This window comes from Dryobates pubescens, chromosome Z (assembly GCF_014839835.1).
Source record: "Dryobates pubescens isolate bDryPub1 chromosome Z, bDryPub1.pri, whole genome shotgun sequence".
Lineage (NCBI taxonomy): Eukaryota > Metazoa > Chordata > Aves > Piciformes > Picidae > Dryobates > Dryobates pubescens.
The window spans coordinates 34420508-34437791 of record NC_071657.1 but is presented as its reverse complement, the minus strand read 5'-3'; the positions used below and the strand labels follow the sequence as shown (position 1 = coordinate 34437791).

The following is a 17284-nucleotide window of genomic DNA, read 5'->3' as shown; positions in this document are numbered from 1 at the left end:
TGTGCAGTTTGGTACTAGATGATTAATTTGCTGGAACTTCCACCATTTGCCTACTGAGACTGTTCTACTAGTAACAGAAAAAAACCCACCACCACCAAAACAAAACAAAAAAATACCCCACCCCTCCCCAAACGCCCCCCCCAAAACCAAAAACCGCAACACCTAGAGTGTGTGTTGGGTTGGGTTTTGTCCTCTTTTTTTCCCATATAGATTTTACCATTAAGCTATACAGTCTTTTAACTTGGGTTAAATTGATGATAACTATGCTAGAACGGGAAGGGGACCTGGAGGCTGAGTCATAATACTGAAGTGCTGATTTGCAACCCTACCTTCAAAAGTGTACTTACAATGATATTCTTTCTAATTAAGTGTGTGTTTCATGCTTCCATCTGAAATTGTGATCATGCAAATAAAAACTGGTTGTGTTTGATAAATAAGCTGGATTGGTTGATCTCATATTTACTCTTTGTAACTAACTTGATTTTATCTTTTCTTTTATATTCATTAGTGAAATAACAGCACTGATAACCTTAATTGCTATAAGTGATTTTAAAAAAAATTACTTAGTAGGTAGCTGTGTAACTGGCATCAGCTAAATGAGAAATGCACATTTACGTTCAGCATAGGCATCTCCCTTTCCCTTCACTGACAGTAAAACTCCAGGTGATTTCCCTACCACTGGGTGCTGTCCATAGGGACATTTTTACTGTAATTGCTTTAAACTTTTTGTGGGTACACAGGAAACAAAATTCAGTGTTTCTTGGCAAGATAGGCTGGATATTTCAGTGAGTATTTTCAACATTTTGTTTGTAGTAGGTATTTTTTTCACACTCTTGCCTTTGGTTGTGGAAATCAATATTTATCAGTGTTTTGCAAAAGGTATGCAAGAGCTTTCTGGTCAAGTACTTATTCCAAACAGTAAATACCTAAATTCAACTGAATAACCATTTGCAGTGACTCCTGTCTTAGGGGAGTGCCCTAGTTTGAGTTAGAACAGAATGAATTCTGTTCAGTGATTTCAGTTTTCAGCTCAGTCCTTCCTAAGTAACTGTGCTTTCTGATATTAACATCACGTTTCTGCAGGCAGTGTCTGCCCAATAGTGAGACCACCAAGGACTGGTATGTGGACCAAGGTCACTGCTAGATCTTGTGTGTTATGCTGGGGGTGCAGAGTAAAAGGCAGTGCCAGCAGGGAGGAGTGGATGGTTCAGGTGATCCTGAAGTGACCAAGTTATCCATTCCAGTATATGCCATATTCAGTATAAGGCCTGAGGCATCATGAGGGTCAAGCATCTGAGGAGGATTCTCTCCTGCCATCAATGCTGATCAAGAGTTCCTGAATCCAGTTCCAGAATCTAGCTCCTGAATGTATTTCCCATCTGTTGGTGGGTGTAGTCTGGAACTTCTGTCAAAGTATCACTGGTGACAGTAACATAATTTCCATCAGGAGGGTAAGGTTCAATATTTGTTTTGCATGTATTTATATAGATTTATTAAAGTAGTTTTAGTTTATTTTTCAATTCATAAGTTTCACACTCTCTTTCCCTTGGGGAAGGGAGAGGGGTTAATAGAGAACAGCTGTCAGTCATTTAGTGACCAGCCCAACTGTAATTCTTGACAGGCAGGGAGAAGGAAAGCAGTAATTATTATCAATTTAACATGTTGTATGTGTGTCTGTCTGTAATATGGAGGCGGTCCCAAAGCAGGATACTGAATTACTGGATTTCCTCTGAAACATCTCTGTATAGGTACTAGTCTTACTGTTACTAGTGAGCTATATGTGTATGTGTAATGGCTTAGTGGGAAGAAACATGCAAGGGGAAAAGAAAATTTGCTGAAGAGCTTTTGTCCATTTTTCTCCCTCCCCTAACTCTCACTCTATTGTGAAAAATCAATGTTCTGTTTGGGGAGAGAGAGGGCATTAAAAAAAATTAATTGCTGTTGACCTGTAAAATGTCATTTCGTACTGAATGAAACTATCTCAATTTTTTCCTTACCAGCATCAGCTGAAAAAGTCAAACTTTTTCTCAGTTTGTGTATTAAGAAGAACAACTAGACTAGCTGTCTGAGATTTGTAGAGGTAAAACATGTTAGCTTTCTGGTTGTTTTCATCCTTGTTCTCTACAGTGTTTATAGCCTCAGCCACAGGAATTAAATGCTTTGTGATTGCTACAGTTACTGATTTGTAGGTGGTGCAAGTGTCTTCATACAAATGCATGCTATTTGGTGGATTTGTGTATAAAAGTGGATGAAGAGATTTTATCTGCGCTGTTGAAGTCCCGTCTTAATCTGTGCATAGTCCTTACTTTGTATTTCAATTCATGGTTTTCTTCACATTTGTGTAAGAATTAGAGCATTAGGACACTTTTCTGCCTTATGGCATATTTAAATTACAACAATTATGTTTAGATTGTCCTTTCCCTTGAGTGGATGTCTGTAGGCAGAGAAAGAGAGCCATCTCTTGCTGTATGCTCCTAGATAAAGATGAATACTGACCCTTCTGTTTGGGTGTCACTTCATGGTGCATGCTGCACATGAGTACTGTGCTATCAGATGTCTGTCTATTGATGATCAAAGAGGAAAACCCCAGGTAGTTATCAAATTATTTTTCCTTCTTTACCACTTTCTCTGATCTGAAAGCACACATGACCATTTTCATATGTACACACATGTCTGACTTGAACATTCTTTTTGAGTCTTTTGTCAGCCCACTGGTGCAGCTCTCCATGCTAATCTTGAGTGAAATCTGAACAGGTCCAGTTAGCACTTGCCATCTATGTGGCAACTTACGTGCTTCCTGTCTCTGCCACGTTCCCCAGTATCATCCTGCTTTCCCTGACAAGTTTTGGTGGCTTTACTTGTAGTTCTGCATGATTTTCTGTCTGGAGATTGGCATCCTATGAAATGAAACAAGTATTTTAATACACTGCTTTGAAGTGTCTAGCCAGGGAAAAAATTCATAACCTAATTTGGACTTGTATGTGTTTGTGTAAGTGCTGTTTGAGTAACTACTGAAGATGGTAGTAGAAGTTAAGGCCAGCAGATGGGGTCTGTATTAAGGTGGAAACTAATTATTTCAGAGAACTAATGGGATTGCTCAAAGTACTGTATGCTGCACATTACAACAGACTATGGGGGATTTGGTACAGCAAAGGTGGATTAGATTAACTAATATGTTTGTTCCTATCACTTATGTAAATACATACTCAGAATGTCCTGAATTCCGCTTCTATTCCAGAATGATCCAAGTATCTTTGCAAAAATGATTTGGCTTAATTTTCAAATTTCTTTAAGCAATCTCCTACATTCATAAATGTGGGTATGCATATGGAATCTAAGTTGCCTAGAACAGCTAATAATAGAGAAGTGAAAAAAAGGGCTAGAGAGTGGTAGTGCCTGAAATGCTAACAGATGAAAAATACACTTTTCTGTTGTACTTTGAACAGATAACTATAGAGGTTTTGCTGCTTGCAATCTTACAGAATTGAAAGCAAAAGCAGAAGCATGCTGCTTGAGCTGATGCACTCTTCTGGTTTGAAGTGCCATGTGCCAAGGAAGGCTTGAACAGAGGTGATTCATCTGGCTTTTCAAACAGGTAGATGTGCACCCTGGCTAGTGTTAGTGGGTGACTGAGTGAACTTGTCCAGTCCCACAAAACATACTGTTGCTTTCCCTACTGCAAGTGGTCTCATAACTGCTTTGTACTTGAGTGTGAGGTGAGGAAGTGACAGCTATAACCTGCTGAAGTGCATAAAAATGTCTTTAGACACAATGGCAGACTTCTCTTGCAAGACTGTCTTGTCTCACAATAGTAAGTTAAAAATCTGCAGTAGGAGTGTGGCTTGTTGTCTTTTTTGAAACCCTTACTGTACTAGTGAGAGTTTGCCTTTGTGAACTTCTGACAGTTTTAATGGCCTTTGCTCAACGTGTTCCCACTTACTGCTTTCCTCTATTCTAAACCTTCCGTGGAAATTTCTCTGGTGTATTAGTTTTTTGTGTGAAAAAGAACTTTATAAATGTTGTGGGAAACTGGGTTTGACCTATTGTTACATAGAAAAAACAGGTAGTGATCCATTGAATATCTTGTATGGTACGTCACATAGTTTATCATGTTTCTTGGTGGTTTTGAGTGTTTTTGCCTTAGAGTATTCCATTCCTTTAAATGCTACACCGTCTGGATGCTAATGTTGAGCATTTTCTGTCATTACTTTACGCGCAGTACTGAGGCTCTTCAGAGAGGTTTTGTGTGTGTGTGTGTTGTTGGTTCTGGTTTTGTTTGTTTGTTGGTTGGGGGGGTGTTGGCGTTTTTTGGTGTTTGGGTTTTTTTTGTTGGAGGTGGTGGTTTGTTTTGGGTTTAAGTTGTTTGGTTGGTTGTCATTATTTCTGGGAACAGTACACTGTTCAGAGCTTGTCTCAGACTACTAGTTTGGTTTGGTTTTCTCTCTTGCCAGTATTACCTTCTTGAACTAACAGAGATTGCAGCTGAGAAAAATGTTCTTTTGTATTACCTTCAACAGGACTTGCTTCTTAAGATAAAGTTATTGACTAGTCAGAACTTTGACTAATAGAATTTTTTTTTTTTTAAATGAGAGTAGGCAGGCAATACAAAATCAGATTTTTGAAACATAGGAGTGAATTTGTAAAGGCTTCTCACTTGTTCTTAACTGACCAATTTTTTGTAGGTATGGCAAAATATATCATGCCTAAACTGTCTTAGGCAGGACAAGACAGAGTTGTCATTGGTTTGTCTTCCTGCTACTTTGTAAATATATTTGAACCATTGGTTTTATGTTAATCTTTATATATATTCTTAGTGCAGAACTACTGAATGTTTGGTACAGTGGTATTCAGAGAAGTAGGTTCCTGTCTGCATGTGTTTGTGGGAAAGAATACAAGCTGTGTATCAGCTGTTTGAGAACGCTGCATTGATTCTGCATATGTTGAAAGCAATTATTAATTGAAGCCATTGGAAGCTTTGAAATGTCAGCCCTGGGCAAAATGTTACCTGTGTGTGTCAGTCACTGACACAGTGTTGCCTGTTAAACTTGGTTTGGTCCTGAAAAACTATGCTTTTATTTCAAACTAGACATGGAGAATTTTAATGGAACCAGTACAATACTGCCCGTTTCATTGAGTTTTGTGCACAAAACAGTAATGACCTTACCCTCGTACTTAGCTGAAATCACTGAATTTAGCAGAACAGTGGAGAGCAAAAATTCAGGCAGTTTTGGGGCAGGGGAGAAGGAGGCAAGACACTTGTCAGTGATCAATATTTGAGCTTCACACTATCAAGATGTTTTAAAGATATTTAAAGGATTTCTGATTTAAGCTCCCAGCTGGCAGGCACAAACAACATGATTACTGTCACCCTGTATGAGCTGTTCTTTGCTTGACAGAATGGTGTGCTTTCCTGCCTTCACCTGCTTTACAGGTCCTTCTCATTCTATAAAGTACCTGATGTGAAAATCCTAGTATTTTTTTCTTACAAACCTACTGGTTCTTCTTCCAGTGTATTTTTCTTACTTCTCTTGTATTGTCTTAGCTGGGTATATTAGTTGTAGGAAGCCACAACAAATTTTCCTGCAAATTGAAAACACAAACTGGAGATGGTTTGGTTCCAGTGAAAAGTGAGATTGTGCCTAAAGCTAGACTCCATTCTATTAGCAACAACAGAATTAAACAGAACAACCAACCAACCAAACCCAGCCCCCAAACTGTCGTTCTCCTTTAAGTACTCTGTAAGAGTCATCCTCATCCACCAGCCACTTAAGGAAATATACTATGGAAAACCATTTTGGGGTACATAGGGAGAAATTACTGCAATTACCAATAATCCCAAATAAAGCTCTATAATAAAATCTTATAAATAGCTTTAGTCACAATGGTGACAATGGTGAAAACTGTATCTTAGCGACAGTCAGAGCCTATGTGTTCAGAAGTTGAAAATGCACAAGAGAGTGTAACTCAGACTTCAAAGAAGCATTTCAGTATCTTGAAAGCAAACCCTGAACTGCACTTTTTTTCTCTCTCTCTCTTTTTTTTTTTTTTCTTTTTTTTTTTTTTTTTTTTTTTTTGGTGGGGAGTGTGGGGCAGGGCAGTGTGCTGAATAGATAAGGGCAAGTTAAGAGGAAGTAAAAAAGGGATTTGAACATTATTCAGCCTATGTGGATGTCTTTTGTCTGATGAGTTGCTCAGCTCAGGTTTCTCAGGGTCTAAAAGTGAAAAAGAAAATTGTTGCACTTAAAGCAGTGCCAAAGTCGTCAGAAGTGCCTGTTTTACTAGGAAAGAAGTGGAGTGCTTGTGCAAGTGTATCACTCTGGTGGGATAAAGTTTCTGATTAAATTTCCATGCATGAAAGCAGCTTTCCCTATAGGTTGGATTTGTCCACAAATCTCCATTTCTCACACAGATTGTTTTATTTCAAAAATCAAGGCTGGCATGAGAGTAAACATTTCTCACTTTCTTTTAAAGCGGGGAAGTATCCTCCAATTGCTACAACTGTAGGTATGTGTAAGTGCACATCAGTTTACTCTCTCTGGTTTGGACACACCTTAATCCCTTCCCCCCACCCCTAGTTTCTTGCTGCCACTTGACTGTATCTGCTGAGCAACAAAAGGAAACAGTATGGCTACAATACAGATTTAAAGTGAAAAATAAACTCTTAAATGATAACTTTCTACTTACAGCTTGCAGTATTGAAACAAACTGTAGGTGTTCAGAGTCTTTAAAGAAAGAAGTCTTTTATGGAAGTATCATTCTATAAAAGAATAACTGTAAATATCTTTCTTATAAAATATTTAATACTAAAAAAATGGTAGTAGTTCTAATAGTGTCTTTGTGCATGCTTCACTACTGTTTCTTTGGGGGGTGGGGGGTATTAGTTATGTGTGGTTTTTATTTTTTCCCTCTCCCTTTCTCCTTAGATAGTAGTCTCAGTTTTATAGCAGATCTAGCTAAATTCAGATGTTAACACCCACAGTCATTTTTTTTTCTCTTCCTGTGGTTTTATTTGCATCAAGTAGTTAGAGTGGTGTTACCACACTTCCTGTTTGAAGCCATGTGAATAGTGTGCAAAGGCTAGAGAAGGTTCACCCTTGAAAAGAACTTCATAGATTGTGTTTTTTTAAAACACAGCAGTCCATTCTTAAGCTATGTAATTATTAAGTAGCCTTATTCTAACTCACCCTGCACAATATGAGGCATACTCCTGTTTGGATCAGCTAAGGTAAATGCTCTCTAATAGGTGGTGGTGGGGTTTTTTTTGCCAGTAAACATGAACAGCTTCGAGGGCAGATCAATTTCTTTCTTTGCGCTTCCTCCTTTCTTGCTCTATTTATTTCCTACAGAAAAGTTATTACTGCTTTAATAAGAAAAATTGCTGTTACTGTAGGAGAGTGTGTTTCGCTTTCACTGTCTGTTAATGCAATTGTTCACTCCTACTGCCTTTGACTGGTATCTGACAATAAGCAGTAGTTCAGTGCTTTGCGTTGGATCAGTTTGGAGTAATTTAAAATTACCTCGTTGTTTTTCACTTTGATTTTTAAAGAATGTATCCTTTTTAAATGTTGCCATTTCTTCATACTACTTAGAATTTCTATGAATGGGGTGAAGCTGAAGTTGTACATAAGTTTTAAAAGCCTTAAAATGTGACAAAGTTGTACAGCATGATAGTCCTATGTTCTTACAATGTGATTCATACTCTCTAAAGTAAATTGCATTTAGGGTTCAGAAAGTTTAAATGGGCAAAAAGTTTCAGCATTCATCACTCTAACTTTCAGCTTCATACAGAATTAAGCACCTTGTCTTTCTGACTGGGTTGTATGGTCTTCCACCATTCTGAGCACCATGAACTGCAAAGAGCAAAAATAGTGATGCAACTATTTTGACCTGTGGTCTTCACCCTTTGCTGTCCTCTTCATATGACAAATCCACACAGACACATGCAGCAAGGCTTGTGAACAGCACTGTGTTAAAAGGTTGATCCTATGACAAAGCAAAGGACTATCTGTGAAATATTGCATATGTTTGAGATCTCATTAATTGCATATAGGTTTGGGGTGCAGACCAGGCTTTGCAATAACTCTTTCTGAAGATTGCTGGTGGTCTGATACTACATAATTACCTGTCTGGTAACTGTAGGTTGGTATGGTGCTTGCTTCAGTCTGTCTGTCTTACCAATAATTTGAAAAAGAACAGTAGAATTTTCCTGTTTCAACTTGTTCCTTAAACAAGACACTAGCAAAGTCAGAGAAGTCCTAGTGTGCTGCTGTTGACATCACAGTGCCTATGCACCTTTTTGCTTTCAGTTTAACTGATTTTTCTTTCCATTTTAGTAGGGCAAATTTGTACCTGATCCTTTATATGAACTTGGCTGCTATAAAAATATTTTATTTAGCAGAGCAGGGGTGTATAAAATCCCAGTCTTGTAACAAATACAGCTAAACTTTTGCCTTTAAGAGGTGTGGTTACTGTCAGTTTTCTCTTGACTTAAGGATATGTCCTCCCTCCGTTGTTGGTTTAGTTGGGTTTTTTTCAATTAAAAGACAAAAATGGAGGAATTGCTTAGTCCTGGCAGCAGAACTGTGAAATTAAAGACAAATGTGACACTATACACGTTATAGAAGACAAAATAAGTTTTTAAGAATGAATGTATTATCAGAGACTTAGTCACAATTTCTAGTTTGGCTTTGTCATTCTGCAGCTTTTAATTTAATGAGATGGGCCCTGCCTGCTGCAAGTGGCTGGATGGAGAAAGTCTTCTTCACCCTTAGGTATTTCATAGCCAGGAAGAGCCTTCCAGGCTCAAAGGAGCATGCACCAGCCCTTTGGGTTTGTTCCCAGGGCTTCAGCTCAACACAGTGCTTAACGCTGCAGCAAGCTAGAGCCACATGCCAGCGATCAGCAAACAAGCGAGTTAGATCGACAGAGCAGTGCCCCTGCCCTTTCTATGTACCTCTTCTGTATGCAAACATAACAGCAGGATGAAAGTTAACCTTCTGTGAAAACAAAAATTTGGTATGTTAAATCTGGACTTCATTGAACAGAGATGGTGAGGAAGGAATAATATGAATGTCAGAATTTCAGGAGCTCAAATCAGAGTACTGGGTCACTTGCTCAGCAAGAGAAGCCCATTGCAATGTATCTGTGTACGACTCTGGCAGTTACAATATATTAGACTTCAGCATGATGTGAATACTTGCTTTCACAATTTCACAATTCAATCTGAGCAGCAGGCAATGGGGGGGAGCATTGCTGCATTTCAGAACAACTTGGGGCCTATCCTCTCAGAAGTCAAAATCTACCAAGTTTTAAGGATAAATAAGACATAGAGTTACTATCCTAAAATCGTCAGCTGATGTGTGATTAACAGTCATAAACCATCTTTTACTTCCAGTTATGTTCCACATTAAATCAAGCTTAGAGAAATAACTGTGTACCATGCAAATTCTGAGACTGCAGAGACGAGTATTTTCTTAAACTTTTCAGCATTAGTCCAGCTCTTGCTATTTTACCTTGATCAAACTTAACAGTAACAAGAATTGAGAAGTTTATGTGAAGCTATGTAATTATGAAATAGAGAACTTCCTTATAGACTTCTGATTTTATTTTCATTCTTGGATTTCATACTATTTGATAATTCCAGTGGGTTTTGCAGCTTCTTGACACATACATAGGATTGAGATTGTCATCTTTGAGGTAGAAAAGAAACCCTTTAAATAGTAAAATATGTCATATTAGAACTGTTCCAAGGCATTTTGGGTTTTTTTTTAAGTATCTGACAATAGAAAGGTTGTGTGGAAGGCTAATTGGCGTTTTTTTTTTTTTTTTTGTAGGATTTTTCTTACCCTCAAGGTGTTGTGTTAATAAAATTACATTGCTTTATGTGGTGTTTGCAGTAGGAAAATCTAGAAAAGCATTTTTAACCCCTTCCTCTTCAGAGCTTTAGGCAAGGAATACTACCAACACACACACTTAGTTTAAACACTACGAGTAGCTTTTTGAAAACTAGGAGAGACAAGTACTTTATCTGAATAGCTTTTGCTATTCAGACAGCGGTACTGCAGAATGCATTTATTTCTTGAAAAGCCTCTGAGTTTCTTAAAAGGAAGATGTGGGAAAGTTCCCCAGAAGCTTTGGACTTTATACGGGGAAAGTGCTACTGTAGTTCTGTATGTGTGCGTTGTAGCCAGCAGTCCTGGAAAGTACCTGGCTTGTAGTGGCTGCATAACACAATAACCTGTCATGTTTGCAGTAAACAAGGGACCTCACTGTTTATGTACTTGACAATTAGAGAACTGAATGCAGTAGCTAAGTGGGACTGCTCTGCTACAGAATGTGCATGTATGTAGTTTACATATCCCACAGAGTCTCCAGACCACTTCACACTGTGAGGAATTGAATACAAATAACTATTCACATTTATGCACACAGTTCTATGAATAAAGATGTAGTTGTACCTATATATTAAGGAGTACACATGTGAAAACTTCCGAATACTCATTGTCTTACTTTCTCTGCAAGTAAAGTCTGTGATAGATAGCCAGATAAACAACCAGGGGGAAATCTCACAGGAATTTTTATTGCACTCTTACTGAAAGAAACTGGGTTGGAGATTAACCAATAAACATTATTTTAGCAGAGGAATGGTTGGAATCCAGAGCCTCAGTTGTTCCACATGAGGAATTTTAGAGACTTAAGTAAACAGTTTCAAACTCTACAAGTAATCTCCTATGTTGAAGCCAACTGTATGTGCAGCAGGAGGGCAGAGAGTAAAAGGAAAACACCTTGAACTGGCCATGTCAAGTCATTTTGCAAATTTTCCATATATAGAAATTTGTTTCCTTCCTCAGCATTTGGAAAAGCATGTCTTTGCTTGACAGCTGTGCAACGGGGTGGGGGTTAAATGCTATTTAAACTTCATGCTGTGAATTTTGCTTTGAGAAAGGTGAAGTGTCAGTTTAAAGAGGTGTATGGGCAGCCACCACTTTTTGAAAATGAGATTTGGAAGTTAGAAACAGATAAAGCAGAGATGCCTGCAGAAAGTTTGGATATCAGTTTTTTTATATCACTTCATCTAACCAAAAGTGGAATGTACTCTTCATAGGGATTTCTACTATATGCCATTTTTGGTAGCCACTGTAGAAAGAAGCATGTGACTTGTTTGCCAGTGTCTCTTCAGTCTGTAGTTCAAGGTATTACCAAGAAATCACTGGTATGAGTGGCTGTCTGGGAGAACAAGATTCTGTATGTTCTTTCTTTTTGATGTAATGTACTTCTGGTTTCAGGTTCACATAACACTAAGGACCAAAGAAGCATGCATAATCTCTCTGTGGTGCTGGGACCAGCCTTCTGAAAGAAGATTCTAACTTTTTACCTTCGAGCTGTTTGTCCTGGGACTGACTTGTTTTTGGAGAAGAGCTTAACAGAGAGAAGATTTTTCACATTGGGATCATTATAAATAAAGCTGTTTAAAGAACTGGCTACCTGGAGACAGATTTACAGCGATTGATTCCTGCTTTTCATCTGCGTTCCGACTTCAGACTGTAAACAATGAGCGAGTTTTGGTTGTGTTTCAACTGCTGTATTGCGGAACAGCCTCAGCCTGTAAGTATGAATATTGGCACTGCTTTTTTTTTTTCATAATTATCTGCATCATTTGCTGTGTTTCACACAGCTTTTTCAATTAGTGCTGTTTGGCCAAGCTCAGTGAGAATTAAGGAATTAAGTAACACCCTGGCTTAGCAGGGACAAAAAAATTTCTGTTCTAGACTGTTGTCATACAGATATTTTCCTGTCCTTAAGAACAAATCTATTCAAAGTATTTGAAAAGAGCTTTGTTTGAATTGAAAGGTGAAAGGAAGGGAGGGGTGAAGAGGATCTAAACTATCATTCTAAAATAAGTAATTTTTGAGTGGAGATCTGTAAATGACTTCTGTATGGCTTAAATCCTGCCTTCAGGTGTGTCTGGACAATGGTGAAGGAAGGAAATGATTCACTCAATGTTCACAGTCCTTCTCCACCTTAACTGAGGATTTAATCTTAAACTGTATTGTTGATTTTTAGATAAAACCTTAGAGCAGAGGGGAACACTCATACTAGGCATCTAGATCAAGCTAAACAAGTGTGTAAAAAGGAAAGACATCTTACAATTAAGTGAGAGAGCCAATTACTAATACAGGATATGCCAAGAAAGTCCCAGAGTGAAGACAACAACTCACTTTAATATGCTCAGATGATAATACTTGGCTTTAGCAAAGCCAAAGGATTGGGGGTGGGGGGCGGGGGGGAAGAGGGGAGAGATAAAAAAATCTAATGTTAGCCATTGTTATTGTACAAAGCCTAAATGTCAGGCTTTGGGTGCTTGGGTGGGAATGCAAATGTTACAGTGTGGCCATTAACATTTATAACAAATTAATTCAACTTTGTCACTTTTAGTCAAGTTAGTTGTGGGAGGTGAACTCTCAGACACCAATATGGGAAGCTGCAATTCTTTCCAATTGCTTGGATGCCATGCAGTCCTTAAACACTAGCTACACCCATATATACCCTGTATTTTGGAACATACATTTCAATTGAAAATAAGGTATGGCTGTTCAAAATATTTGAGATAGAAAATGGCTTGATCTGTTTATTTACAAGAATCCTGAGTCCATCTTTATAAAATCTTGACTCAAGCTTTATGATACTCTTAAGTTATTGTCCAAGAAATACATAGCATGTTAATGCAGCATGTGGTGATCTGTGGGTCATGACTCCTGGAAAGGGTGGGGAATGCACTTGAAATGTAGAGATGTGGGAAAGAACTGCTCATTTTCTGCTGATCTCGTGGTGTGCATTTGCTTAGAAAATTAAAGCCATCCTTAAACTTAAGATGCAAATACCATGTTGCTGAGCACTGACCTAGTTCCTGAAATATGCCTTTCAAACACTGTAGGAGCCTTGCCTGTTAAGAAGTAATAATATTCTTCAGGATGCATCTCAGAAACAAGAGCCCTTGGCCTTGGCTGGCATGCCTGACAATAGGAATTTAATTGTCCTCTTGTGGTTAATCAACTCACTTTGCTCTGTTGCTTTGTACAGCCATTGTTCTGCCACTCACTGATGTGGCAAGTGAAGCATTTAATCAGATACATGTACATCTGAGTAAGTACAGGCATGTTTTCTCCCTGCAACTTGTAGCAGAGCATGTGCTGTCAGTGTAAGCAAACCGATAAATCAGACAAGTGGTAAAGAAGCAGTTTTCCCTGTCTCTGCAGGTGTTGCATCCAACAAAGTTGGTGAGGGGTTTGGAGCACAAGCCCTATGAGGAGAGGCTGAGGGAGCTGAGGTTGCTTAGCCTGGGGAAGAGAAGGCTCAGGAGTTACCTTACTGCTCTGTACAACTACCTTAAGGGAGGCTGTAGACAGGTGGAGATTGGTCTCTTCTCCCAGGCAACCAGCAGCAGAACAAGAGAACACAGTCTCAAGCTGCACTAGGGGAGGTTTAGGCTGGAGGTTAGGAAGAAGTTCTACAGAGAGAGAGTGACTGCCCATTGGAATGGGCTGCCCGGGGAGGTGGTGGAGTCACCATCATTGGAGGTGTTCAGGAGGAGACTTGATAGGGTGCTTGGTTGCATGGTTTAGTTGATTAGGTGGTGTTGGATAATAGGTTGGACGCAATGATCTTGAAGGTCTCTTCCAACCTGGTTTATTCTATTCTATTCTAGTCTAGTCTAGTCTATTCTGCATGTTCAACAGACATAGGTGGTGAAAAATACTCTATTTTTCAGCCCCAAAATCCTGGTACATACTACCCTGTTGTAGCAGAAGATAGGTGAAACACACAAACTTTGTAAAAGCTGCTTGTCTGTCCCCTACTGTGTATTCAATCTGCATTTTCAAGAAAAAGGACTCATCTGCCCTGTTTCATATTTCATGTGCCTTTTTTCATTTTACCTCCTGCATCTCAGCTTCTTTATGGTCTCACAAGCAATGTCCTGGACATCACTTTCATATTTAGCCATTATATGTTCAGCAGACTCCTTCTGCGGAAGGACTAATGTGATCTTGTAGCAACACTAACAACCACCAGCCTCTCAGAATAAAGACTTTGACAGCAGTCACTTGTTCTGATCAATGCTTTTGTTTGTGGTCTTACATTTTCTGTAACATGACTTCTTTCTTATTATCTTTGTCAAGTGCTGATATCAGGGACATCTTTAATATCATGGATAGTGATATAATTTTAATCCTCTTCAGTGGAGGGAAAATAAAATGCAACTTTTAGTAGCTGTGTGGTTCTGTGATATTTATAGCTTCCATTGAGCAAAGGGGGTTTGTTTTCTATGATGCAGGAGCTGCCTGTCTCTTCTGGCAAAATTGTAGCATGTTACATTAGGAATCTTCAGTGTAGCATCTCTATTGTTTGCAGCTATAGTGCACTTAAAATGAAAAGCATGTACATGCACGGAGTCCTTTCAGTCAGTTTTATAGGAGACTATTATTCAGACTGTACACAAAGGCATTTTCCACATTACTGCAAGTACTCTCCATGCGTTCTGGGCTTCCATACTACAGTTTTGGACCACATCCTTTTAGCTAAGATTTGCAAACTACTAATGTAATTTCACTGCCATGAAGTGCTTAAGTATACCCCAGAGCAGAAGAGTAATGGAGTTGCAGTTATGTTCCTGCACTCAAAGAGATTCTGTAATTAAAAGACAGTATTAACTATCATCTTGTACTGAAATGTATCAGGGCTCTGCTTTTCATCTTTTGTCAGTGGTAAATGAACACACCATGTTGCTGTGAAATAAAACCAAAACATCTTGGAAAACAGCTCTCTGTCCTAATGTTGCTTTCATTGCTAGAATATCACCTGATGTTTCCACATGGAAGGGGCATGTTTGAATGTAGGCCTAAATGTGTCTTTGAAATAGAATAATAAATGAAGAAACAGTACATGAAGAAATAAAGCTAAACAGTGATATAGTTGAAGGACACATTTTCCTGATGGTGTGGCTTAGGTCCTGCTTCTTAATGTCCTGAGGTCTACACAAAAGCCAAAGAAAGATACATACTCTTACCATCTTCTAGTTTTCTTTTGCCTGATTTGGATTGCTATTTTTTATAATTAAGACTTCAGACAAGCAGTTGCTTTCATATCTGTTTTCATGATACCAAGGAGGTGATATTAATCTTTTAATTATGTTCAGTTTTTTTGGTTGTTTAAAGTAGCCAGAATTCAATCTCTTGTGGTCTGACACAAACCCTTTTTTGTTATGAGAAGAGTAGCACTTTCCGTGATTGCAGAAAGTTTCTTGCACCTCCCACAGTACCCTTTATAGGTTCTGTAAGCTTGCACTCCCTAGTGATGAGGTTTTTCTTCCCATATTTCTTATTGTCCCATCCGTTTCAGTCAACACTGCCAAATTGCCACTACCAGATGCATTGCCTGGTGACAAGTTTTCAGAGAACACGTCTGTGGTTTTTCTTAGGCTGAGCTTGTCGCCTACACCAGGAATCTGTTATTTTCCTCCAAGATTGTGATGGTGGGTTTTGGTTTTGTTTTCTTTCCATGTTCTATCCTTTTTTTAATCTGCAAAGTTCAGTTTTGGTCTGAGAAGCCTTTGGTCACAATCTTGTGTACTCCCACCTGGTTTGTTCCACTGCCCAGTATAGTTGAGCTCTTCAGTCTCCTTTGACCTTGCAGTAAAATTACTGCTCTATTATCAAAGAAAATCTGTACTACTCTTCTTCCTCAGAGCTTCATTCTCTAGTTAGTTTCTGCTTTGTTGCTTGTCTGTTGTTTAGGTGATTTCTATTTTATATTTTGTCAAATAGCTACTACAGTTCTGCTGCATGCTGCGTCATAAATTTGTTTAGAAAAGTAACTTTTCTTTGTGTTGTCTTTGCTGTATGAAAGAGGATTGACAGGTACTTAGGGTGGGGAAGCCCATCTTAAAAACACTGGCCAAAAAGCCATGCATGTATTGCTACATTTATCAACAGAACTGAATGCTACAGGAAAACATAAGTGATCTTGACTCTGGTCACTTAAAAAATTAACTGTTGAGGGATATTGTCTACTCCAGCACTTTTTCCTAAAGAAGGAATCATAATAGCTACCACTAACTCTTAAAAACTTGAACACAAAGATAATGAAGCATTCAATATGCATAACAAATGCAGAATAAATCATGAGCTGCTGGACATGCTTCAGCATCTCAATGTCCTTCTTGTAGTGAGGGACCCAAAACGGAGCACAGTACTCAAGGTGTGACCTCACCACTGCTAAGTCATGATCACTCCCCTGGTCCTGCTGGTCACACATTCCTGATACAGGCTAGGATGCTGTGGGCCTTTTTCGCCACCTGAGCATGCAGTTGGCTCGTGTTCAGGTGGCTGGCAACCAGCATTCCCAGGTACTTTTCTGCCAGGCAGCATTCCAGCTGCTCTACCCCAGGCCTGTAGCACTGCACTGGGTTGTTGTGACTGAAGTGCAGGATCCAGCACTTGGCCTTCTTAAATGTCATACAACTCACCTCAGCCTACTGATCCAGCCTGTCCAAATCTCTTTGCAGAGCCTTTCTACGTTTGAGCAGATCAGCACTCCCCCAAAATCTAGTGTCATCTGCAAACTTGTTGAGGGTGAACTCAATACCCTCATCTAGATCACTGATAAAGATATTAAGGAGACTTCATTAACTGACCTCATTCAGTAATCATATGAAAGATTCAACCATAAAAGGTGACCACTATCTAGAGAGCCCTCAAATTTCAGAGTTGTCATACTGAGTTACATATTGAACTGCCAGTTCAGATATTTTAAATTTCTTCGGTTTCCTATTTAGTACTCTTGTAGAAGTAGCTCAGGTGAACACCTTATCACAGAGGAAAGAGATAGCAGAATGCTTGGCTTTTTTCTTAAGTCTGATTTGTTTGTACTGCTTTCAGCCTGGTAGAGATACTTCAGGTTTTTCTTTTACTTTTAAATGCACACCTTCCATGTCTTAAGATCTCTATGGTGATCCTCAAGTGTTAACATGTTTACAGAGGAAGCAAAAAGGGCAGTAGTTTGTGGTTTATGTATGAATACCTGAAGGAAAATTAACTGAATATTCTGTGATCCTTCTTTCATGGCTGTACATTTTTAGGAGCTCTTACATAACTGCATTGATGTTATTTACTTAATGTGATACCAGTTTACAAGATGGAAAATAGCTCTCTATGGGGGTGAAAACAAGGAATGTGCCAGCTTTCTGTTGATGAGAAGGTATCTTGCTATTCCCAACATACTTGAAGAA

General features: G+C 38.8%; 1 protein-coding gene across 3 annotated transcripts in view; it reads left to right on the top strand.

The window, feature by feature from the left end:
- The window catches only part of CDC42SE2 (CDC42 small effector 2), a 101358-nt gene that overhangs the window by 49209 nt on the left and 34865 nt on the right, over positions 1 to 17284 (top strand). For all 3 annotated transcript variants that reach the window (XM_054178692.1, XM_054178691.1, XM_054178693.1), the window contains one exon: positions 11286 to 11604. In XM_054178692.1, coding sequence (XP_054034667.1) covers positions 11551 to 11604 — 54 coding nt within the window. In that variant the 5' untranslated portion in view covers positions 11286 to 11550. The remainder of the gene's footprint in view (positions 1 to 11285; positions 11605 to 17284) is intronic.